The 25,182-nt window shown below is 56.0% G+C and overlaps 1 protein-coding gene across 6 annotated transcripts; it reads left to right on the forward strand.

Moving 5' to 3' along the window:
• GNA15 (G protein subunit alpha 15) lies at window positions 1–20,188 on the forward strand. 6 transcript variants are annotated; one of them, XM_034657472.1, is made up of 10 exons: window positions 1–233; window positions 616–734; window positions 841–888; window positions 1,336–2,184; window positions 8,687–8,871; window positions 11,831–11,985; window positions 12,547–12,675; window positions 14,920–15,049; window positions 16,130–16,283; window positions 19,272–20,188. In XM_034657472.1, exons 4-10 carry the CDS (start codon window positions 2,040–2,042, stop codon window positions 19,496–19,498), a joined length of 1,125 nt encoding a protein of 374 aa, XP_034513363.1. In that variant the 5' UTR covers window positions 1–233; window positions 616–734; window positions 841–888; window positions 1,336–2,039; the 3' UTR covers window positions 19,499–20,188. The 6 variants fall into 6 exon arrangements, with proteins under 6 accessions (XP_034513363.1, XP_034513364.1, XP_034513360.1 ...); XM_034657473.1 differs by having other exon boundaries at window positions 1,592–2,184; XM_034657469.1 differs by having other exon boundaries at window positions 616–888.
• The last annotated feature ends 4,994 nt before the right edge of the window (window positions 20,189–25,182 follow it).

The following is a 25,182-nucleotide window of genomic DNA, read 5'->3' on the forward strand; positions in this document are numbered from 1 at the left end:
GTTGTGTGTGTGTGGAAACTACACACACAGGGCACCGTGGTATTCCCGAATGAACTGAAACGTGACAGATGTCCCGAGCGGCGGCTGGCACAGGGACGGGAAGCAGCTCACCGGTTAAGGGACCGGAAGGGAGATTGATTTCGAAGCTGGAGAGATTCACAGAGGCCGGGCCCCCGGCGCGGGGAGGAGACCTGGGTCGTTTTCTCTGAGGCCGGTGGGAGCCACGGAAGAGGGTAAGCCGAGGCCCCACACCCTGGTCCTGCGGTGACGGCTGGGGGCCTGGTGTCCCCTCGGGAATCAGTCGGCGGGGCCCTCCGTGTCCTCTGCCTCCTGCGCCCGCGTCTGTGACTCAGCCCGGCCTCCCGGTTTTGCCAAGCTGGTGCTTTCTGTTTGGCGGCCCTCCCAGCTCTGCCCGGCTCGGACCTATTTCTGCTTTTCTTCATCTGGCCCGAGTGGGAAGTCACTCCGGCCTCCAGCCCTGGGGAGCACCTCTCCTCACAGCCATCCGGTTGTGGGCGGGAGGGCGGGTGAGCAGGGCAGCGCCTACCAGCCCCAGTGACCCAGCGGGGGGGCCCCTATCGAACTTCCCATCTGCCATTCGTTATGAATCAACAGCAAAGAAAACCGCACCATCTCGCCGGCCGGGCGTGGGGGAGGACAGACGGCTGCTGCTGTGTGATCGGGGCTCTTCGCTCACCCTCTCTGATCCTTGCCTTGCTACCACCATCTGAGAGGTGTCCACAGAGGCTCCCGAATGACGCATATCTCCAAGGGGAGGGGTTTTCCAGAATTTTCTAGAGCTTTCTAGAACTTCTCAAAGGGTGTTCTGCACCCAAACAGGGCAAGGAGCGACAGGATTGGAGACAACCCAAGACCTCCCTTTCGGCTGTGAGTGTCTGTCCGGGAAGCGGTTGTGTATTCTCCTGCCCTGTGTCACCGTCCTGCTTCTCGGGTCCGGGGGCCCAAGGGGAAGGGTCAGGTGGCCCCGAGGCCTTGTCGGGAGAGTCCCTGAACTCTCCCTGAATGGCTTCGACTCCCCAGGTCCTCCGACGCCCAGGCTGCCTGTCTGGCTCCTCCTCATGCCGCTTGTCATCCGGTCCGTGTGACCTTCCTTGACCCCCAGCACCCCAACATCCCCCACCCCCTGCTCTGCTTTATGCTTTGTTCAGAACGTATCCCAATCCAACAGGCTGGAATATGTTTACAAAATGTGCTTCTTCCTCCGTGTCTGTGTCTAGGACGTTAGGGAGGGAGGCCAGGGATTTCGTCCTTTTGTTCCCTGTCGTGCCTAGAACTGTGTCTGGCACACAGTAGTCACTCAATAAATGTTTGCAGGAAGAAGGAACAGCCCCTGCCCAGGGCTGCCTGGTCGCGTTTAGAGCCTGGGGCCTCGCGGACTCCCAGCCCCATCTTGTCCTTCCGCTGCCGCCGGGGCTGCCCCCGCAAGTCACTTCCTGGCTTTGTGCCTCAGTTTGCTCCTCTGCACATGGGGGGTAACAGGAACTCCCATATATGGGAGCCCCCGCGCCTTTGCTGTTTTTCGAAAAAATCGTTATTGGCATTCTGCTGATCTCTCCTAATTGGCTCCTAGGAGGGGAAGAAGGGGTGGGCCTGGGGCCAGCCTGGAGGCGGCGTCAGAGGTCCAGAGAGGATGGAGTCCACGCCTTCTCCAGAATGAGGAAGGAGGGCCCAGCGGGTGCTGCGGGAGGCAGACTGTGGTCGGGGCCTTTCCTCGCTGGCAGCCCGCCCTCCCCGGGGGCACGCACCCTCAACCAGTTTGGCAGGGCCGGGCGGGCAGGCCTGGAGATGGGCGGGGAGCCCTGAGCCTCCGCACCTTCTTGGGCTCCTCCTCCTGCCTCCACCCGCCTGTGCCGGGCACTGAGGCCTCGCCGAGCGGGGTGCCCGGTGCCCGAGGCCGGGAAGTCAGGGGTCCCTGGGGGTGACCCCCTCCCCGAAGAGCGCGGCCCCCCGCGGGCTGCTGCCAGGAGCCCTCCCCGCGGCCGGGGCCATGCCGCCTCGTGCCCGCTGAGGCCCCCACCATGGCCCGCTCGCTGACCTGGCGCTGCTGCCCCTGGTGCCTGACGGAGGACGAGAAGGCGGCAGCCCGTATCGACCAGGAGATCAACAGGATCCTGCTGGAGCAGAAGAAACGGGACCGCGCGGAGCTGAAGCTGCTGTTGCTGGGTGAGTGGGGCAGGCGGCGCCGGCGGGCCGGGACCCGGGACCGGGACCCGACCCCCGCCGGCTGGGACAGTCGGGGAGCCCGCTTCTGGGCGAGGAGACCAAGGCGCAGAGACATCCCTGTCCAGCCCCCTCGCAGGGCACGTGCTGGCACGGAGGTGGCCCCGGGGTGGCAGGCCCAGCACGCCCTACCGGCTCGGGCTGCCGCGTCAGGGGAAGGGAGCGATGAGCTCAGGTCTGCAGCCTGCCCAGGCCTCGTGGGCGGCTGTCCGTCCATCCGTCTGTCCGTCTGCACAGGGCCCTCCCGCCCTCTCCCCGGCCATGCGGCCCGCCACAGAGGGCTTGAGCCGTGTGTGTTCTCGCTATCTGCAGACTCCCCGGGCCGGGGCATTGCCAGAGGTTCTAACTGACCCACGGACTGGCTGACTCATTCATTCATTCATTCATTCATTCATTCATTCATTCATTCAAGAGTCAGCGAGTAACTCACGGGGTGCAGCAGCCACGGACACGGGCAATGTCCTGGCGTCCGTGGTCCTCATCTTGCCATGAGGGAGACAGACGTTAGCCCATAAACCAATGAGCTCATAAAATAATTTCCGGCAGCGAGAAGAGCAAGGAGGAAAAGAAAACAGGGTGGAAGGGAGAGGGACAGGGCCGGCTGATTGGAAGGCTCTGAGATTGTGGCCCCGGGAAGCTCAAAGTCTTGTCCTGCTCGCATGTCCACTCCCCTCTGGCCTTGCCCTGCACGGGTCATCCTGAGCCCTGGGGTGGGGGTGCGGGGAAGGTGTCAGGGGTCCTGGAGTCACAGATGCCAGCCGGCCCCGGGGCCAGGAGGCTGGCCATCTGTGCGGTGGCCTTGCTCTTCCCTGGCTCGGTGGCCAGGGGCCCCCAGGATTGCGCCTGAATCAGGGCCCTTCTCACTCTAGTCTCATACGTAGTTCCAGTAAAAGACACCTGCCCCCCCCCCATTTAGTTTTCCAAGAAAGCTGGCACGGGGATGGCCAGCCGGATCCAGACACCCGCCCTGTGGCCTCTCAGACCCCAGCTCCTGCTCCTTCCTCCCATAATCCTTTGGTGGCCACTTGGCTTCTTTGCTGTTTTTCATGGACTATTTTCTTTTCCTTAACTTTCCTTAACTTCCTTAAAACAAAGATGTTTTCCTTAAACTTTGGTAAAGTCATCAATGAGGCTGTCTGAGCCCGGAAGCTTTTAATTAAGAATTTAATTACTTTAATAGCTATCTCTGATTTCTTGAGACCAGGTAGGCTTTTACAATAATAATAGGCGTGATATATGATGTGGGATTGATTACTTTTTAATAATAATATGATTAGGCCTAGCTAGGCTATTTCTTCTCGAGTGAGTTTTGGTTGTCAGTGCCTTTCAAAGCACTTGCCCTTTCCTTCAAAGCTGTCAAAGGGCTAGGCATTCAGGTGTCTTCCACCCCCCCAATCATCCTTTCAGGCCTGGAGCATTGGGGGGGTGGCCCCTCTTTGGTTCCGTCTGCTTGCTTTTCCTCCACCCATCAGGCTCATGTTTATCGGTGATGGTGATCTTTCCTTGCACACAAGTTCATACATGTGAACCTCAGGGTCTTTGCACGTGCTGTGCTCTTGCTGGGAGCTGTCAGCATCACCCACACCTCCGCGTGGCTGGTGCTCTCACTCTAGGCAGCATGGCCCGTGTGTAGCCTCCTCGGAGAAGTCTTCCTGGACTCGCCGGCTGCAAAGACCACCCAGGCTTCTCTTTCCTCCATTTGAACCCCTTGATCTTTCTTCCAAGCACTCACTCACTGACACCCTCTTAGACTTGTTCCCTTGTTCTTCGTTGTCTGTCTCTCCAGTGACACAGCAAACAGCATGAAGGTGGGGACCGCGTCTCTCTCCTTCATTCCCGGGGTCCCCAGCATCCGGCCCAGGAACTCGGTGAACCCGACATAGGGCAGATGCCCAGAGCAGACTTTATAAACGAATAAGGGAATGAATGCGTCCTGTTTCGGGGCGATTTTTCCCGGCGCTGTGCCAGAGCTGGGCAGGTCCCTTGCCCCCCACGGCTCTGACTGCTGCCCCGCTAGCCCCACCTCAGGAAGCCCCTTCTGCTGGTGTCAGGTGGGGGGAGGGGAGGTGGCCCGCGTCCCACACGCTGGGACCTGTGGACCGTGCTGTGGACTGTGGTCTCGACCTGCCTCCCACCCCCCAGCCTCGAGGGCGGCCTCCACGCCACTCTCCCTTCTTGAAAACAGGAATTGAATCCAAAAGTTATTTTTTCCTGGAGGTGGCTGATCTTTTTGAGGAAGCAGCCTGAGGGGCCAGGAGTCGGTCCCTGACAAGAAGCGACTGGTGAGTTGGGGAGCGGGGAGCATCAGAATGAAGCCGTTAGAGGAGCCAGCTCTGTTCACAGCACCTGAAGTAGAGAAGATGGGGAAACCGAGGCCCAGAGAGGTGAAGCGATTTGCCCAAAGTCACACAGCCAGCATCAGAACCTAGAATTCTGGTTCCAAAGTCCATGCATTTGACCTCCCTGTGCATGTGCCCCTGGAGAGAAAATCACCGATTCCCCAGTGACAGATGGGGAAACTGAGGCCTAGGGAGGTGACTGGATTGGTCTGGGGTCAGCAGCCAGTCTGAGCCGAGCTGGACAGAGATGCTGAGCCGCCTGCCCTCTAGCCGTCCAGGCCTGGCTCCCTGTGCCCTCGAGGCTCAGTTTCCTGGAGCTGCCATCCGCCCGGGAAGGAGCTGCACGGGTGTCTCGTGATGCCCGGGCTTGGCACAGCCCCTCCCGGTGTCTGCGACGTTCCACTTCCTCATCCATCCCCAGAAGGAAGCAGCCACTTCCCTTCTGGCCCGCCAGGTGGGCAGAGCTCCCCCTGCGGCCCCCAGCCCCACTGGGGGGGCTTTCCCGAAGCCGACTGGGAGCCTGGGGCTGGAGAAGTTCCAGAATCCTTCCTGGCTTCAGGATGGTCCTGGGCTGCAAAGAGGGGGTTCCACCCGCTGGAGTTTTCAGACTTCAGCCTGTGACCCATTCATGAGTCACAAGATCCATGTTGTGGGTGGTGACCAGGATTTTTTTTTTCCTTTAACGAAACAGAAGAGAGGAGAAGAAAATCAAGTTAGCTGTCGATTTCCACACTCCCAGGGGGACCGAGGTCTGAGAGGGCAAAGGGCGTGGTCCCCTGCGCTGGCCTCAGTACTCCCCCCCACCCACCACCCCCATCCAGCTTCCAAGCAGCTGCAGACAGATGACATCATCTGATACTTGGAAGACAGCTGACCCGGCTTGTTGGCCGTATCCCATTTTGTTGGCTTAGGACCTGTAAGGGCTTGAGTTTACTGCTCGGCTTCTCCGCTAGCTGTGTGACCCTGGGAAAATCACCTCACCTCTCTGATCCCTGGGTGTCTTCTGCAGATGGTGAACCAGTGGGAATCTTTGTGAGGACTGATTGAGGACAGGCACGGACTGTTCCGGCCCAGGGCTGGGCAGACGCCAAGAATTAAATCATGCTCCCTGTGATTACTGTTATGGGGAACTTTCTGGTATCCTGCTTAAAACCCAGGAGCTCTAGACTCAGACGGAACGAGGTTTGCATCCCAGCTCGGCCACTTATCAGCTGCGTGGCCCACGGCAATCCCATCAGCCTGTCTGGGTCTCAGTTTCCCCACGTGAAGAGTGAGCCAAGAGCCATCCCTCGGTCCGGGGAGGCTCTGGCAAGACAGTACTTGTTGGGCTCACGGCCACCGCTGCCATGCCATGTTGCCAGAGCTCTGGGGGCCCAGTGATCTGTCTCCGGGCTCCTCCTGTGTGAGCAGCGGTGGCCTGACCCCGGTTTGTCCACTGCAGGGACATTCAGTGAGCTGGATACACCCCAAGAAATTCCGTAATCTCACACACATATGGCTCCACGTTGCAGAGTTTCAGCCGTGGACCCATCGCATGGGGTGTTTGGGGGAGAAACTTTTTATTGTGGAATAATTTTACACGTACAGGAAAATGGCAAAGTACTAGAGAGAGTTCCTGTCGACGGCTACACCGCTTCCCCTCACGTTCACGTGTCGGAGAGTGTGGCACGTTTGTCACGGCTGAGAAATTCACGCCGGACCCGGAATATGACGGGTTTTCCCTGGGGCCCTTTTCTGGTTCTGGCATCGCACCGGGCATCTCACACTGCATGTGAGGTTCTCCCCGCTCCTTCACCCGCCGCGTGAGATGCTTTCAGACCTCGCGGAGAAGTGGCGCCCGGTTCTTCTGCAGATGCTGGCATTTCCCATATTCCCTCTGTCCTCCCCCCTCTCCCGCCCTCTCTCTGTGTATATCCATTATTTATATAATGCTTCACTAATCTGTAATTTGTTTTGCTATATATTCGTATATTTAATATATACATACTCATTTTCCCCCCCTGAACTTCTTGCAAGTAAGTTGCAGGCCTGACAACTATTTACCCCTAAATACTTCATGGGTTTGAGTCCCACCACAAAGCAGGGACCCCCAGGACGAGGACCAGGAGCAGGGGATGCGCGCACTGCGGAACCTTCCACCAGCCCGGCCCGCACACCTGGCTCACAGCCCGGCCGCTCTCCCCTTTCCCTGCTGATGTCCCTCAGGGCGGGAGAAAAGCAGCTGTTTCTCTTGGACCTCGAGTCCAGTGGCCTTAACGAAGACCTGGTGTCACCCCAGCCGGCCCTTGTTGCCCTCAGATATGTGGGGATGGGGAGCTTAGGGGGGGTCATGCAAGACAGCGCCTCTCTTCTCTCCGGTTCCCACACTCCCCCCTCTCCACCTGCCTCTGCTCCCTCTGCCCCATTTCCTCTTTCTGGGTTCCAGCCAGACCACCCCTTCCTTTTCTGCTGCTCCCTGTTCCTCCTTCCAGTCCGCCACCCTGTCCCTGGAAGGACCCCCTGCCAGTGTCCCCCAGGAGCTGGGCAGGGCAGAAAGGTGTTGGAGGGGTCTCCTGGTCTCAGCTCCTGCCCGGCTGTCACGCTCACTTGACAAACAGGAAAACAGAGGCACACAGGGAGCTCAGGCTGCGGTGGGTTGAGTCTTGGTCTCTGAGCTGCCAGCCCCGGGCCGTTGAAGGTCCAAGTGTTACTGTCGCAAGCCCAGGGCCAGCTTCCTGGGTGTGGGAGTGGGGCAGGCCCACAGTGCCCTGGGCTCAGAAGGGCCTCATCTTGCACTTGACCCCATAAATTGTGTAGCTGGCCCTGCAAGGACCCCTCTGGTCCCTCAGCAAGGTCTTGTTGAGTCTGTCTCCCAAATATCTCTCAAATGTCCCCTTCTCTCTACCTGGGTCCTGCCCCCATCATCACTCAGCTAGGCCACCACCCCGGACCCCCTGCTCATGCCCTTGCCCACCAGTCTGTCTTTACTACAGCAGTCATTAGAAGGGTACCTGTGAGGACCTGGGTCAGGTGTTCCACTCCCCACCATCCTCCCTGGGGTCAAAGTCCAAGTCCTCTCTGTGGTCCCCTAGGCTCTGCACCACCTGCCCCATCCCCTCCCAGCCCTGCCCGCCTCCCTCTCTCTCCTTCGCCCATTCTGCTCCAGCCAAATGGCCTCTACGCTGTTCCTCCAAAACACCAGGCCTGGTTCTGCCCCAGGACCTTTGCATGGGCTGTGCCCTCTATACGATGTGCCCTTCCTCCACATCTTGGCACAAGAGCAATCTTCCCAGCCTTCGAGGCTCCACCCTGCAAGTCACCTCCACTGGGAAGCCCTCCCGACATTCAGCTATAGTCAGCTAAACACTCTTTATTCTATTGTATTTCCTTCATGAAATTTTCTCTACCTGAAATTATTATAGCAAATAACAATAACAGCGATTCTAACTACAGTCAGTACTACTACTGATAACAGTGAACGCTAATGGAGCTCTTACTATGTCCGGGCGTGCCGCGGGCCAGGGGTCCACAAACTTTTTCTGTACAAGCAGATGGTAAACATTTTCAGTCCTGGGGGCCAGATGGTCTCTGTCTCCCTGCTCAACCCTGCTGTTGTAGCGAGGAAACAGCCATAGACCATTTGTACGCACATGGGAGTGACTGTGTGCCAATAAAACTTTATTTATGGGCACTGTCACAAGAATTTCATATCATTTCCACGTGTGACGAAATAGTCTTGTTTTTATTCCTTTCCATCATTTAAAAATGTGAAAACCACAACCGTAAAAAGTATTAGAGATGTAAAAGCCATCATACAAGCTGCAAAAACTTGCTGGCCACGCAGAACCAGGCGGCCAGCTGGATCGCCGGTCAGGCCATAGTTCACTGACCTCCCTGGGAGCCCCTGACAGTGACCTCCTTTCCTGGGAGCTGGCGGGCAGGGTCTGTTGAGAACCCCATCTTACAGCTGGGGAAACTGAGGCCCGGAAGGAGAAGGCACTCGCCCAGGGTCACGGAGTGCGGCCCTGGCCGAGCCAGGATTGGAGCCCTGCAGGCGCGGGCGGCGGGTGGCGGGAGCCCCAGGGCTGAGCTGTGCTGTGTGAACCCATGTGCACCCCGCTCTGCAGGCACGGGCGAGAGCGGCAAGAGTACGTTCATCAAGCAGATGCGGATCATCCACGGGGCGGGCTACTCGGAGGAGGAGCGCAAGGGCTTCCGGCCGCTGGTCTACCAGAACATCTTCGTCTCCATGCGGGCCATGATCGAGGCCATGGACCGGCTGCAGATCCCTTTCAGCAGGCCCGAGAGCAGCGTGAGCATCCTGGGGCCTCCCGCCGGGGCTTCAAGCTGGGTGGGGCCCTCTGGACCTCGGGGTGGGACCGTGTCCCTTCAGACCCCCAGACCCAAGCTGCGTCCACTAGGACCCCAGGGCAGGAGGTTCCCCTTGGACCCCGAAGTCCAGGCTGTGTCCCCTCAGTGCCCCCGGTCAGACCCTGTCCCCTCAGATCCCCCAGGTCAGGGCTGTGTCCCCTCAGACCCCCCAGGTCAGCTCGTAGGTCATGACCGTGTGTTTCAGGCCCCCAGGTCTTGTTAGGTTCACCCCAGCACTTTCCTGGGGATCTTCCGTGTATCCCAGGCAGCGTGGCATCAGTGCCCCTCTCACACGTCCCCTGTGGACCTCCGGGCTGGGTCATCTCTCCCCGGACCCCTCGATGCCCAGGGTTGGAGTCCTGAACCAGCCCCTGTTTCGCCGTGAAAATGTTTGACTGTGTCCTGCCCGTCCTGCTGCAGGGAGGGCCGCTATGCATGCACAGGTCACATCACTTTCTTATTAAATTTTGTTTGGCAACGCTTCCCACGAGCTTTACCCTCGTAGCCGATCTCGATGTGCATGATGCAGGGCTGGTAACAGCAAATCTCTGGAGTGCATTCACCTTCCTAACCACAACTTCATGACCCTTGGATGGCAGCTCCCCGAATCCCCCCTCCACCAGCCCCATTCCACTCTCTATGTCTGTGGGGTTGCCTTTTCTAGATGCCTTATGTGAGTGGGACCCTGCAGTGTTTGTCCTTCTGTGACTGGCTTATTTCCCTTAGCATGATGCCCCCCAGGTTCATTCGTTCATTCCGCATAGAAGTTGATGTGGATCAGAAAGTTGATTAGATTAGGAGACACCAAACTGTCTCCAAGCAGCAGTGCATGAAGAGTTCTGCTTGCCCCAAATCCTAGCTAACACCTAATTCTGTCCCCTTGTTGTAGCCATTCTGGTGGGTTCTTGGTCGTGTTTTGTTGTGGTTCTGATTCGCATTTCCCTGGTTAATAAGGAGGTTGCACACTTTTTCTTATGTGTGTTGGACACTTGGATATTCCATTTTGTAAATCACCTGTTCAAAACTTTTGCCCATTTTTGTTTTTGTTTTTAGTTTTGCCCATTAAAAAAAAAAAAGTATTGTCAGTTTTTTCTTACTGATTTGTAGCAGATTCTTTGTATGTTCTGGATATGAGCCTTTATTACATATTTTGCAAATATTTTCTCCCCATCCGTTCTTCCCATCTTCACTGTTTTCATGGTGTCTGGATGAATAGCTCTTAATTTTAATGCAGTCCAGTGTGTCAATCTTCTGGCTAATGGTGTGTTTTTTTTGGGGGGAGGGTTGGAGCCAGATTGAGATGTTTTTCCACCCCAGTCATGATTAATCTCTCTATTGCTACCTTTTAAAGGGAGCTTTATTGTTTCATATTTAGATTTACATTCCACCTGGAATTGATTTTTGTGCATGGTGTGAGGCAGGGATTATGTTTCTTTCCTTCTCCTCCCACCCCCGCTCCCCCCTGGGCAATAGTCCATCGTGCTACTGTCTCTTATGTTTTTCCTACCGTACCACAGTCTTATCTTTGTGATAAATCAGGTGTTCAAATGTACCTGGACCTGCTAATGCTTGCTGTTCTGTTCTGTTGGTCAATTTATCTACATTTGAGTGAATATCACTTCATGTTAATGATTGTAGCTTCCTAATATTTACGCTTCAAGCCTGCTAGTGTAAATCCTGCCAGTTTGTTCTTCAAAATTGTCTTGGCTCCTCCAGGTCCTTTTGCTTTTCTACATAAAGTTTAGAGTTATCTTGTCAGTTTTTGTGCGCACACACACACACACACACACACACACACACACACCACTTCACACCTTTCTGGGGTTTTGGTAGAATTGGATGGAATCTGTAGATTAATCTGGGGAGAATTGGCAGCTTAAAAAATGCTGAACCTTTCAATTCACAAACGTGGCATAGCACTGCAATTATTTAGATGCTTTAAATTTTTCTTATGATGCTTTCTACATTTCAGTGTAGAGAGCTTTCACGTGTTGTTAAATTTATTTCTAGATATTTGATACCTTTCGGTGCTACCGTAAATGGGATTTAAATTTTTAAAAATTTCCACTGGTTCGTGGTTGATATATAGCCACCCGTTTGATTTTGGTTTATTGATCTTGCATTCAGGGATCTTGCTAAGTTAAGTTGTGTATTCTGATAGCTCATCTCTAGGCTGTTTTGGATTTTCTACATGTAGTCATATTACCTGTGAATAATCACAGTGTAACATATTCCTTTCCAAATCTGACACCTTTCCTATCTTTTTCCTGTCATATGACAGTGGCAAGGACCTCAATACAGTGTTAATTAGAGATCGTGGAAATCTCAGTCACATTCCCAGTCTCAGAGGAACACACAGATCCACGCAAGCCTGCGTCCATTTGCCCGGATCCACACCCATACGCACGCGGATTCACAGGCACATGCAAGCCCACGTGCACACATACCCACGTGTGTTCACGCACCAGTCTGTAGTCTGAGCAGAATTGATGCCTTCCTGCTGGAAAGAAAGGGGTAGAGATGGAGCAGAGCTTGCTGTGAGGAGGAAGGGGAAACACACAGGGCCGCTGGGCTGGCGGCTCAGGCTGCACATGCCTCTGCCTCCCCGAGAGACCTGGCCACAGGGCTTCATTGCACCACCTAGTCTGTGGAGGGGCGCCTGTAGCCACTTGCCTCATAAGCGTCCAAGAACAAGAGCTGACATCCACCTGTGTTCTCTGCTGCCTCTCTGCCCTCCGTCTGGGGACACACGGGGGCCGGAGGGAAGGAGCAGGACTACAATGTGTGTGTGCAGGGGGAGGGGGCCCCATAGCAGAGAGAGGCGGTGGCTTGCAGGGATGTGTGCAGGGTGGCCCCGCCCTGACAGGCTGCCCTGACGCACCCCGTGCATCTCTCCCCAGCACTATGCCAGTCTGGTCATGAGCCAGGACCCCTACAAAGTGACCACTTTCGAGAAGCGCTACGCCGTGGCCATGCAGTGGCTGTGGAGGGACGCCGGCATCCGGGCCTGCTACGAGCGCCGCCGGGAGTTCCACCTGCTCGACTCGGCTGTGTAGTGAGTCTGGGGCCCGCGGGCAGCAGGAGTGGGGTGCAGGGCACAGCTGAGATGCAGCCAGTGAGGAACTCCTCCCGGGGATTGCTCTCGGACAGACAGGGCCCAGGCTGGTGGTCTCTCTCTGTGGGACATGCTGTGGGGTGGGCTGGCTATGGATGGTCTTGCTCCAGAGTGATGTCATTCCTGGGGGGGCACTGACCCGGGGTGACACTGTTCTGAGTACCATGCTGGGCATCTCAGGTGATTTGACAGCTGGGAGCCTGTTCCCAGGCCGTTACTTTTCTTGGGACAGCGCCACTGGGTGACAGCTCCCTGAAGGTGACCCTCACCCCCTCAGTGAGACTGTTCTTGAGTTCACACTGTCCTTGAGGTCGTGCTGCTCTGAGGGTGAAACTGCTTCTTCCCGATGCTCCCACAGCCTCAGGGTGATGCTTCTGGGCCACCTGCAGACCCAGAGATCCGGGCCCCTCCCCGAGCAGGGGCCTCCTGGGCTTTGGGTGGGGGGGTCTGAGAAACAAACTAAGGCTTCAAGACTGGGCCTCAGGGCTCCTTACTCCGCAGCTACCTGTCCCACCTGGAGCGCATCACCGAGGAGAACTACACCCCCACGGCGCAGGATGTGCTCCGAAGCCGCATGCCTACCACCGGCATCAACGAGTACTGCTTCTCCGTGCAGAAGACCAACCTGCGGTGAGCTCACAGCCGAGTCAGGGAAAGCTTCCTAGAGGAGGGCGAAGGAACTGGGGCCCTGAAGGATGAGTAGGAGTTTCCCAGTCCCACTCCTCAAGGGGCTTCCAGGCTGAAGGGAGCAGAGTTGGATCTAGACACCTTCAGCCCCCTTGCAGTCAGGTCTGAGACCTGGAAGAGCCCAGAGTGGGGCAACCGGAGCTCTAGGAGAGCACATCTTCCCAAGGAGAGGACAGTGGTACTAGGGCATTGAAGGATGAGGATGAATTCGCTAGGATAAGTCTTGAAGGGCTGCTGGGTAGGAGGAGACAGAGACTGTGTGGTCAGTGATGTTCCAAAGGGATTGATTCAGAGTGGGGGAAGCTCAGAGGCTGATCCCCGTGAGGGGGTGAGGCTGGAGGTCAGGACGCTCAGGAGGAGGCAGGAGCCATGATCCAGGCAGGAAGGATTGGTAAGGGCCAGAGCATCAGTCACGGGGATGGAAAGGAGGGGATGGTGCAAAAATTGTTTTTGGTGTAGAATGGGCAGGACCAGTGTGTGTAGGAATCCGAGAGTCAAGGTGATGGGGTCAACGTTCAGCCACGGTGGCACTGGCAGCCTAGGGGTATTCGATTAGACAATGAAGTCGTTCAGGGCACTAGAGCCTGAGGGGTCTTGGTCATCTGGGAGGTGGCTGGACACACACAGGCCTGAGCTGGAAGGCAGAGGTGTGAGTGGCCAGTGCAGCAAGGGGTCATCCAGGCAGAGTGATGGCCAGTGTCAAAGACTAAGGCGAGGCCAGGAAGAGTACGCCGAGAGCAGGGACTTCTGGGATTGGTGGTGAGAGGCTCATCAGTGACCTCAGCAAGCTCCATGTCGTGGGCTCCTGGCAGGGAGCTGTGGAGGGTGCAGGGTGAGGACTGGACACAGGGGTTGTGTTCATTTCACCAATATTGAGTCCCACACTTTCCTAGAATGACCCCCCGAACATGCTTCTTTGGCCTTTTCATAGTCCTTATGAGGGTGGTTCCTAATTTTCTGTTTGCCATCCGTCTCCTCCCCTGCTGGAGAGCCCCACAAGGCTAGGGGATGAGTTTGATTCTCCTGCTTTGCTAGTGATGATCGGCTCAAGATCAGAGTGGAAGTCGATGAATGTGGGAGGATGCTTGGAAAGATGAAAGGATGAACGAGTGGGTGGATGGGTGAGTGTATGTATGTGTAGATGTGTGGAGGGTGGGTGAATGGATGGATGAGTGGATGCATGCATGGGTGGGTGGGTGGGTAGATAGATGGACAGATGGGTGCATGGATGGGTGAGTATGTGGGTGGACGAATTGGGCAAAGTTTAGGGTGAAGCTAGAGGTTGGGGAAGCTCACAGGAAAAGCTGGGCCGAGGTGCTGGTTTTCAGGTGGGAAGCCTTGGGTGCGTTCTGAGGCTAGGGGCAGGGCTAATCCGTGGAGTGAGGGCTCAGAGGAAGCTGAGACTGTGACACTGGAGGCTGGTGACTAGCAAACCCCACATCTCCCTCAGTCTCCAGAGCCCCACTCTCAACCGCTGCACCTCCCCGTTCTGCTCTGGGGTTTCAGGGCGTCTGAAGAGGCACAGGAGGGGCTGGTCTCGGGGATCGGGAGCCACAGGCACCAGCCTTGGTGTCCCGTCCATACAAAGGGGCAAGTCCCTTCTTGCTCTGGGGCTTCTGGCATTTATGTTGGCTGCCTGGGTAACAGTCCCGTCCCTGGGGAAATGACGCAAGCCTTGTTATCAGTGACCCACATTTCTTAGAGGAGAGAAGAGGAAGGAGGGAGGGCTCGGGCTTTTGTTGTGGCGTGTGGAGGTGGAGGCGGGGCCACACACAGAGGGGATGTGGTGTTGGCCCTTCAGAACAATGTGCGTGTCACGGATGGGGAAACCGAGTTCTGCACATGTTCTGCAGTTTGCCCCAGGTCACCCACCAGGACCAGGGCAGATCCTGGATGTGTCTGCCCCGCTGTCCTCTACCATGGAGTGGAAATCAGGCAGCCCAGTGCAGAAGCTTAGCGAAGTCTCCTCTCCCGTGCCTCAGTTTCCCCATGTGTAAATGAACCAACAGTAACCCCTGCCTCACAGGGGCTGGAATGCAGTAACACAACAGAGGCATTGGGCCAGAGGCTGGCACCGATTCCTGCTGCTGTTAAATATTGATCTTGACCTGCCCCAGACATGCCTGGGGTCTGGGGTGCCATGGCAGGGGGTCCTGATTGGGTCTCACAGGGGGTGATTCCTGGCAGGATCGTGGACGTCGGAGGCCAGAAGTCAGAACGCAAGAAGTGGATCCACTGCTTCGAGAACGTGATCGCCCTCATCTACCTGGCTTCGCTGAGCGAATACGACCAGTGTCTGGAGGAGAACAACCAGGAGGTGAGGGCCGCTGCGGGTGCAAGGGCGCTGCCTCTGCTGGCCCCGGGATCCGCAGCTGAGCAGGAAACCCCACCGCCACTCTTGAGTGGGTCCGTGTGTGTCTGGCGTGGCTCTGAGCCTCACCCTCCACTCTTCCTTGGTCAGAGCTTTGAGTCCAACACACAGGTCCAGAAGCACCTGGGTAGACAGGACCCTGGACACTCTCTCTCTCTGTCTGTCTCTCAAAGGGATGCTCAAGGCCTGAGACATGGCCCCCAGGAAGCACAATGCAGCTGGCTGGGGAAAATGGGTCATGCCCCAGGGATGGTGTCCTGCTTTTATTCCGAAAGGCTGGGCATCGCTCTTTTGCGAACTCTCCTCCTAATTAAGACCTGGCTTGTTTCAGACGTTTGCGCTTTTAGGGATTAAAGTTTCACCCGCACAGTCTGGGGAGGCCAAGGGTCGGATGCTAACGTTTTGACTCTCAGACCAAATGAAACAGAATGAATCTGAGGTCGTTCTGCCACACATCTTGCTCGAATGCAGCCACCCGCCATGTCCTAGTTTGCTGGGGCTGGAGCCACGGAGACGTCTCCTCTCCCAGCGCTGGAGGCCACACACCCCAGATCAGCACGGTGGCCAGGATCGTTCCTCCTGAGCCTGCGAGGGAGACTCTGTCCCCGGCTCCCCCTGCTTCTGGGGGTCGCTGGCCATCCTTGGGCCATGTTGCCCCACCTCTGTGGTCACATGACCTTATTCTATGTATCTGTGTCCCAACGTCTCCTCTTTATACGGACCTCTGCCATTGGAGGTGGAGATCTAGTATGACCTCTTCTTAACTAGTTACATCTTCGAAGACCCTATTTCCAAATAAGGTCGCATTCTGAAGTTCCAGAGGGACATGAACCTGTGGGGGACGCTGGTCAAGCCAGTAGAGGCCACACAAAAGCATGGACACGCCCCCCCCGACCCAGCTGGGAGCTGGGGAGCCCCAAGCTGCTGGACGTCAGGCTGACAGCCCATCTGCAAATGGAGGGGGAGGGCTCCTGTCTGGGCCAAGCTGACCGTTGGAGCAATGACCTGCCTGTTCCCCCCACCCAGAACCGAATGAAGGAGAGTCTGGCCTTGTTTGGCACCATCCTGGAACTGCCCTGGTTCAAAAGCACGTCCGTCATCCTCTTCCTCAACAAAACTGACATCCTCGAGGAGAAGATCCCCACTTCCCACCTGGCTACCTACTTCCCCAGTTTCCAGGGTGAGTGGTTCTAGAACTTTCTATACCCTGCACCTCCTGAAAGCAGCTCCCGAGAGAAATGCTGGTCCAGCCTCGACCTCAGCTGGAGTCAGGGGAGTTTCAAATGGGATCGGACAGCCCTAAGTTCTGGACCCAAGCCGTGAGTCTGTGTCCCCCTCTGCAGAATGGGGAGAAAGCGACAGCCCCCAGCATTCTTGGTGCCGTGGCTTCAAGCAGGGAGCTCTAAGGAGGCAGGTGCCGTAGCTCCTTTGCATGTGGGTCCGCTGTAGAGTTCATTGTCATAAGCCACACCTGGAAGGCGCCGGCAACTATTTCCAGAATCTGCCTAGATTTTTGAAATTTCTTTTTCGAATCTTTTGTAGTCATCTTATCTGTATCGAAGAGAGCAGATTCAAAAGGAAACCAATGCCTGACCTTTGAATAAGTCCTTCCAAGGCATATGGCTCAGTTTTCAGAGACACAGCAACCCTCTTACATGCGGTGCCTGTTTTAGCCATGGTCGTGTCTCCGCAAGCGCGCGGCGCATCAATCAGGAGGACTGCAACCCTACATGGGGCGGGGGGGGGGGCGGGGTTGGGAGCGAGCCCTCAGCTCAGCCCGAGCGCCAAAGGGCCTGGCCTTCTGGAGAGGAGGCCGGGGAGTCGGCCACCGCACCATTTAGCACATCCCACAGCGAGGGGAGATGGAGTTCTGGTGGGTCCCAGGAGGGGCTGTGTGGGCTCGCACTGTCCCTGGAGGGCCACGGTGAAGGGGCTGGTGGAGGTCCCAGCTGAGCGACAAGCTGCCCCCAAAGTTAGGGGCTTAAAGCAGCCCTTTGACTTTGCTCACGTTTCTGTAGGGCGGGAAGTTGGGAAGGGTCGAGGTGGGTAAGTTCATCTCTGATGCGTGTGGTATCAGCTGAGGTGGCCCGGATCGCGATACCCCTCCCACTCCCAACACTCTGTGTCTGATCCCTCTGCGCCCCTCTCCCTCCCTGCCTTCCCCCTCCTTCCCTCTCCTGCTCTCTTCCCCCCACGTCCCACCNCCGCACCCCTCCCTGGCCCCATCTGGTGTCTCCTACTCCAGGACCCGTTCATGAGGCTTGGGCTTCCTCACAGCATGGCTGTTTCGGGGTAGCCAGACTTCAGCCCCGGGGTGGGTGGGGGGAGCCTCAGAAGTCCCGGATGTTTAGAGATGCCTCATTCTACTGGTCAAGCAAATCACTCAGGCCAGCTCAGGCTCAAAAGGAGGCAAACAGACGCCCCTCTTGACGGCCAGATGGCACCCACCTACAGGGAGGGGAGTGATGGCGGCCGTGCTGGGGACAAGCTGGCTTCATTTCCTGGGGCCACAAACTAGGGGGCAGAAAACAACCAAAGTGTACCCCTCTCCGGTAAGGAGGCCAGAAGTGTGAAATCAAGATGCCAGCAGGATTGGTTCCTTCTGGAGGCTCTGAGGGGACATCTGTCCCAGGGGTCTCCTGCAATCCTTGGGGTTTCTTGACTTATAGACCCATCACTCTGATCTGCCCTACTTGTCACACGGCCTTCTGTGCGTGTGTGCGTGTGTGTGTGTGTGTGCCTGTGTCTTTCCCCTCCTTATAAGAACTCCAGTCATTGGCTGCTGGGCCCACTCCGATCCAGTGTGACCGCATTTCAGGCTAACTGCATCTGCGCAGACCCTATTTCCCACCAAGGTCATAGTCTGAGGTTCCGGGTGGACAGGGATTTGGGCAGGTGCAGCACTTATGCTTGGTGACACCACCGTGGATGAGACCCTTGGCCTTGTCAGGGCTCAGAGCCCATGTGAGCCCATCTCAGCCAATCAGACCCAGAAGACCTGGGGGCCTGGGACACAGATGTCAACTTATTCCAGCATGGCGGACAGCCCTTACTCCCTTCCCAGCTGAACAGCCTTGGGAATGGGAACATGGCCCGGAGAGTTTGGGATGTGGATAAAGTGGCCAGTTTTGAAGGATTTGTTTTCCTTCACATCAAAGGGAACCTTCATGACTCATCTTTTTCTTCCAGCCAGAGGCTGGAGTACTCTTTGCCAACTTCTGGCGCTCAGTCCTCCCCTCTTCTGTCCTAAATAACATCTGTGATTATAACAACAGCTCACGCATCGGACACCGTTGGAAGCACCGCGTGCAGTGGAATTCCTTCTTCTCACCACCATAGAGTTGGGGAAACCGAGGCACAGGGAGGTGCAAAACACTTGCCAAAAGCCACACAGCCAGTGCGTGGCAGAGGCAGGATTCGAACCCAGGCTGTCTGCGTCAGGAGCCTCCAGCCTTACCCCCTTTTTGGAAGAATGACGATAACATTCTGATTATTGAGTACAGAGTCCTCTACGTGATTGTGTTGACTCCTAGCCATTCGGGGAGGCTTGGACTGCTAGGATCCCCATTTTACAAATGAGGGAACTGAGGCTCACGGCGGTTGCACGGACTCCCACATAAGGCACCCCAGCTAATGAGTAGCAGAGCCAGGTCTTGGGTGCCCGAAGCCTTGGCTCGTGTAGTGCTTGAGACAGACACGGACACAGCAGAGAGACGGGGCGTGTCAGCTGCCTCCTCAGGGTTGCCATCCCTCCCCTTCTCTTGGCCTCAGTTTACCCATCTGCACTCTCAAAAAGATCTTTCTCCACAGCTCCAGGTTCCCACCCCCTCAGTTGCCAAGTCCAGCCAAGTGAGAGGGTTTCTTTCTTTAACACAGTTCTGCCTAAAGTCCCAGGTCCAAGTCTTATTGGTCCATTCCAGGTCATGTGACTCATCTAAGTCCATTCTTGAGGCTCCCATCGGCTGGACCTCGTGGTCATGTGACCCTCTGGAAAGACCAAAGATGGCGCCGCCCTGCACCCTGGTGCGTGGTCCCTGTGGCCCCTGCGGCCCTGATGTAGTGCCTGTCTGGAGCAGGGTCTCCAGATCCCCCTCCGTGGCCCAGAAGGGAGAGTCTCCCACCTGCCCCACGAGCCGCGTGCCCTGACCGCCCACCCCTTTCCCCCCAGGCCCGAAGCAGGACGCGGAGGCAGCCAAGAGGTTCATCCTGGACATGTACACGGGCATGTACGCCGGCTGCGTGGACAGTGCTGACGGGGGCAGGAGGGGTCCACGCTCCCGGCGCCTATTCAGCCACTACACGTGCGCCACGGACACCCAGAACATCCGCAAGGTCTTCAAGGACGTGCGGGACTCGGTGCTGGCCCGCTACCTGGACGAGATCAACCTGCTGTGACCCAGGCCCTGCCGCCCCCGGGCTCAGACCCGTGCGTGGCAGATGGGACCTGCGGGCGGACCGGTGCTCCGTGAGCCCAGATGCCCCTTGTCGCTCAGCCCCAGGTCCTGGTGGCGGGAGGGCCGTGAGTGAGTCAGGGGTTGAAGGCGGGTCGGCGCCCCCTCCTTTCTCTGCCCCTCACCAGGACAGCCCCTGCGTTTGTCCTCCCTTGACTCCGTTTACCTCCTCGGAAATGGAGCACAAGGGCCACTTGGGATGACAGGATGGAGGAAAAAGTAAGGGGAGCAGGGGATGAAGGACTTGCCCCCACCCCTGGGCAAGTCCTCCCCTGGGAAGAGGCCGCGGACCCCCACGGAGGTGATGCGCCATCCCAATGACAGGGGAGTGGTCCTTCAGTGCGAGGGAGCGGACTCTGGCGCCCCCTAGCGGACAGGATGTGGCATCTACCAGCCCGAGGTCTGGGTAGCCCCGGGACTTCTGTTCAGGCAGGAAGAGAGACCGGGAAAACGCTGTCCAGAGTCTGCGCCTTAAAGTGTGTCCTGCCCTGTTTACAGACGAGGCAAACGGGCCCACAGGCATTTCCCCCACTTCCCAGGCTGGGGGCCGGGCGCACTGCATCTTACCACCTTTCTGTATTTATTCCCTCCCCTTCTATGGGGCCCCTTGCAAGACATTAAAGACGTGACAGTCTGGAGGCCTGTGATTTCTTAGGGGCATCCTGTGCCTCAGTGCGCGGCCCCTTCTCAGGGCGCCTGTCGCAGGCAGGGTAGCCACGTGGAGAAGGAGGGGAAAGCTGGTGTTGACCCCCCACCTGTGCAGGGCCCGTCCTCGGAGCTGCGTGGGACTGACACTCTTGGAGCCGGAGGCCGGGAGTCGGCGTCTCTCCCTGTACAAGGTGGGGGGCGTGCATTTGAGCCCCGTCTGTGTTGCTACTCACCCCGAATTCCAGGAGCCACGACCACCTCTGATGAAGGTGGAGAAACGGATGGGAACGGCTCCCCTTACCCCAGACCGCGGTCCCCCACGGTCCTCGGGGCTGTGACACAAGCCAGCCCACCTGTTTTCAGGTGGGGAAACTGACGCAGAAATGCAGTCCTTTGCCTGAGGCTCCAGCCTGTGCGATGGCAGCGCCAAGATACTGATTCATTCCACACTTTTTTTTTTTTACTTATAAAACGATACACTTTATTTTTCAGAATCGTCCTATTTACAGAAAGGATTGTGAAGGTGGTGCAGAGAGTCGCCCCGTGAAGCCACAGCCGGTTTCCCCATTACTAACACCCTACGTTAATACGGTACCTTTTTTAAAACTAACTAATGAACCAACATGGACCCGTTATGAACTGAGGCCCACACTTTACTCAGATTTCCTCAGTTTTTCCCCAGTGTCCTTTTGCTGTCCCAGGACCCCAGCCCGGAAACCACGCGACATGAGGCCGGGATGTCTCCTGAGGCGCTGCTGGGCTGTGACAATTTCTCAGACTTTTCCTTGTGTGTGAATTTTAAAGAGCTTACTGGCTTTTTCCCCAGAGATTCATGAATCGGGGAGCATCCCATCTAGCGGATAGACAGAAGCCCCCGACTTCCTCTGTTTTTGATGACCCCGGCAGTTTTGACGCACGCTGGTCAGGGGTTGCATTCACTTCCCGCAGCTGCTGAAACAAAGTACCAAAGCACACTGGGTGACTTCCAGAGCAGAAAGGTTCGGTCGGTTCTGGAGGGCAGAAGTCAAGGTGGGGCAGGGCGCGCTCCCTCCAGAGCCTCAGGACGGGGTCCTTCCAGCCCCTTCCAGCTTCCGGGGGCTCCAGGCGCCCCCTGGCTTGTGGCCGTGCCCCTCCATCGCCGCGTCTGTGTCTGTGTCCACATTGTCCTCCCTTATAGGGGCCCCGGTCATATTGAATGGGGCCCCACCCTAACGATCTCATCTTAACTTGATTACGTCTGCAAAGACCCTGTTTTCAAAGAAGATCACATTCCCCACGTCCCAGGGGTTAGGACTTGACCGTATCTCCTGGACCGTCCCTCGGTGGAGGTTTGCCTGGTGTTTTCCTCATGATCGGGCTCAGGTTACGGGTTTTAGGGTGAAGGAGCCCAGAGCCAAAGAGCCATTTCCACCACGTCGTATCAAGAGTGTGTGCGGGTGCCGTCAGCCCGCCCCCACTGTGGACCTCGGTCACCTGGCCGAGGAGTCACCCAACGTTTTCAAAAGCCTTTTTTTATCGTGGGGACTATCAAACCTACAAAAGCAGGGAGGCGAGTCAGGGCTGCACCTGGACGTTTGTGAGCTCACGACGTGTTCCTTCACGGGCTACCTCCCGCGTAACTGCGGCCAGTTATTGTCTTCCAGCTGTGTTGGTAGAAAGACCAATGAAATCCAGACTGGGCTCATTACGTATTCATGATTGCTGTGTTCATTTTATTCTTCTCATCTCAAAGAGACATTAAACACATTTGCACAAGCTCCTCGAAGTGTCGCGGGCCCTGGGCCTAAAAGGGGAAGCCAGGACAGAGACCCCAGCCCTCCTTGCTCAGTACTGGCCCGTCCTGGCCTGGCCCCCATCCAGCCCTCCCGGCCCCATGGCATCTGCTGTCTGCTGTGTGGTGACTTTGGTTATCCCTGGCATCATGCCATTCCATCCCCACGCACTTCAGGGCACCCTACTAAAATAGGAGGACACTTTGGGGCACCTGGCTGGCTCACTTGGTTAAGCATCAGCCTTTGGCTCAGGTCATGATCCCAGTGTCCTGGGACCAAGCCCCACATCGGGCTCCCTGCTCAGCAGGAAGTCTGCTTCTCCCTCTATCCCTTCCACCACTCGTGCTCTCTCTGTCTCAAATAAATAAATAAAATCTTTAAAAAAAATAAATAGAACTCCCTCTTACAAAGTATAACCACGATGTAACATAATTGCATCTAAAAAAATTAGTGATGATTCCTTAATATTAAATATCCTTAATGTTAAATATCCCGTGTTCAGATTTCTCTGTTTGTCTTGTAAACGCTTTCTTACTCTGCAGCAGTTGCACAGAGTTCCCGGACAGCGGCCGGCCCGCTCCCCGACGATCCGGATCCATTTCTGGTAAACGTGCTACACGCCAGCTCAACCAAGCAAGGAAGTCGAGGTCCACAGCACCCATATGAACCAGCCCGGAGACTTTGTTACAAATCGGCCAGTTTTCCCTTAACGCCCCTATTCTGGTCCGGAATCTGTCCTGGTGCTGTGCTGACTTTGGGCCCTCTTTCTGGGCGGATGCCTAGTCTCCGTCTGTCGCGGTGTCTGTGAAGAGTTCTGCTCGGTTATTGCGCAGAACGCCCCACAGTTTGGGTTTGTCGGATGTTTGCTCGTGATTTGACTAACATCATGCACCTGTGGCAAGAATCCCACAGAACTGACCCTGGTCCGTCTCAGTGTGTCACCCGACGGGGTCCAGGATGACAGCCTGTCTCATCGCCGATGGGTATATGTCACAAGCGTTTGCTCACAAACCAAGCCCACACGTGGCATTTGGCTGCTGTAACTCTCTTTATCTGGAAGCTCCCCCAACCTTTTTTTTTTTTCTTGGTCATTTATCTGTCGAAGAACCCAGGTCATTTGTCCTGTAGTGTATCCCAGCCTCCTGACAGGGTAAGCGGCATCCCCGGTGTCGACAAACGTGTTCCTCGTCCCCTGTAGCCCCTGCAAGTTCGTCTCTCTGGAAACGGGCCTCCTAGGGGTGCTGCGAGCCTCCACACTGACCCTCTGCTTGGTTCTGTCCGTGCCTGTCCCTGCGGCTCTGTCCCTCTCCAGGAGCCACATAGCGGAACACCAAGTTCGTGCACTCTTTTCCACGTTCAAACTGATCCCTGGATTTAGGGGGCGTCAGTCTCATTCATCCATCACGAACTTGCCCATGAGCCTTTCTCCTGATGGTCTTAGCGATTGTTGGAGAACGTTCCTGAGATACATCATTTGGGATGGCAAAAATGGTGATATTCTAATACGTTCATTTTCTCTGCATTTTTTTACCTGGAATTATTCTATTAAAAAAAACACTCAAAAAAATTGAAAGTAAGGTCTTAAAGAGATATTTGCACCCCCATGTTCACAACAGCATTATTCACGATAGCCAAGAGGTCAAAGGAACTCAAGCGTCCATCCATGGATGAAGGATAAACAGAGTGCGGTCCATCCACACACTGGAACACGTTCCAGCCTTAGAAAGGAAGGGACCCTGACACCTGCCACAACGTGGAGGGACCCTGAGGACACCGGGCTCAGCGAGAGCAGCCAGACCCAGAAAGACACATCCCGCAGGACCCCACTCCCAGGAGGTCCCCAGAGGAGTCCCGTCCACACAGACAGCGAGGAGATGGTGGGAGCCAGGGCTGGGGCAGGGGGTGGGGAGTCCGTGCTCCCTGGGGACAGAGTCTCCGTGTGGGGAGATGGAACGTTCTGGAGATGGAGGGTGGGGGCGTTTGCACAATGGTGAGTGTGCTTCATGCCGCGGACCTGTGCACTTAGAGACGGTTAAGATGGTGAATTTTAGGCTCTATGATTTTACCACAATTAAAAAGAATCTTGAAACATTTAGTATGATAGGAAAAAACCCTCTCCCCTATCAAATAATTGGTTACCTAGAAATAGAGGCCGTGCAGGGGAAACAGGACAAATGCCAGCTTCTCTGCTCCATGCCTCTGATTTAGCAGTTTGCAGAACAATGACTCAGTTCCCCATTATGCAAGAAAGAGAACCAGAGACTCTCTTTACTCTTGTGTCACCATGAGCTCGGTGTGCTTCTGTACACAGCGGGCGTTGTTCTTGTGCCCACATGGCTCGTCTCCAGCCGGGGACACCTCCGCAGGTGGGCTCTCGGTCCTTCTGACACGCCCCTGAAGAGTTCACATTCTGGCACAGAGGGGCACGTGGGGCTCATCCTGCACTGCCCCAGCCCCAGCCCTGGACCCCGCCATTTCTCCAAGGAGCCCTGCTTCTTTTTAATGGGAGGCGATGTTTAGGGACCACGATCTGACCACAAAGTTAGGAAGGAAGTTGCAAAACTATTACAATGAACTCCCGGGTACCCTTCCTCTAGGTCAGGGATCACAACTACCTGCACAAAGCCGGTGTTTTGCAAATAAAGTTTTGCTGGCCCGAGGCCAATTCATTTACATACTGTCCCTGGCAGCTTTCGCTGGGACAGAGGAGTTGAGTAATGGCCACAGAGACCGTGTGGCCCGCAAGGCTCAAAATATTTACTATTTGGCCCTTTGCAGAAAAAACATGTAGGTCCCAGAGCTGGATCTGCCCGTAGTTAACCTTTCGCTTCGTATCTGCCTGTAAACATAATCTGAAGTATATAATATGTTTTATAGAAAATATTCTCCCCCTTTTTCTCAATAATTTGAGAGTGAGCTGGAGCCATCATGAACCTTTACTCTAAAGCACCACACATTTCCTAGGAACCAGCACCTTCTGTTACGTAAACCGAGGACGATGGTTAAATTCAGGAAATCTCGCACTGGTAATCTTATAAAATATACACCCCAAGGGAAAATCCCCTCAGTCGTCCTGATACCGTCTTTTACAGCACCTGTCCTCGTGTCCCATCCAGGATCACTCCCCACACTTAACTCCACGCCTCCTGGGTCTCCTTCCATCCCAGACGAGACAGCGAGACAGCTGAGACAGCGTAGGCTTGCTTCT

Source organism: Ailuropoda melanoleuca, chromosome 4 (genome assembly GCF_002007445.2).
Source record: "Ailuropoda melanoleuca isolate Jingjing chromosome 4, ASM200744v2, whole genome shotgun sequence".
NCBI lineage: Eukaryota > Metazoa > Chordata > Mammalia > Carnivora > Ursidae > Ailuropoda > Ailuropoda melanoleuca.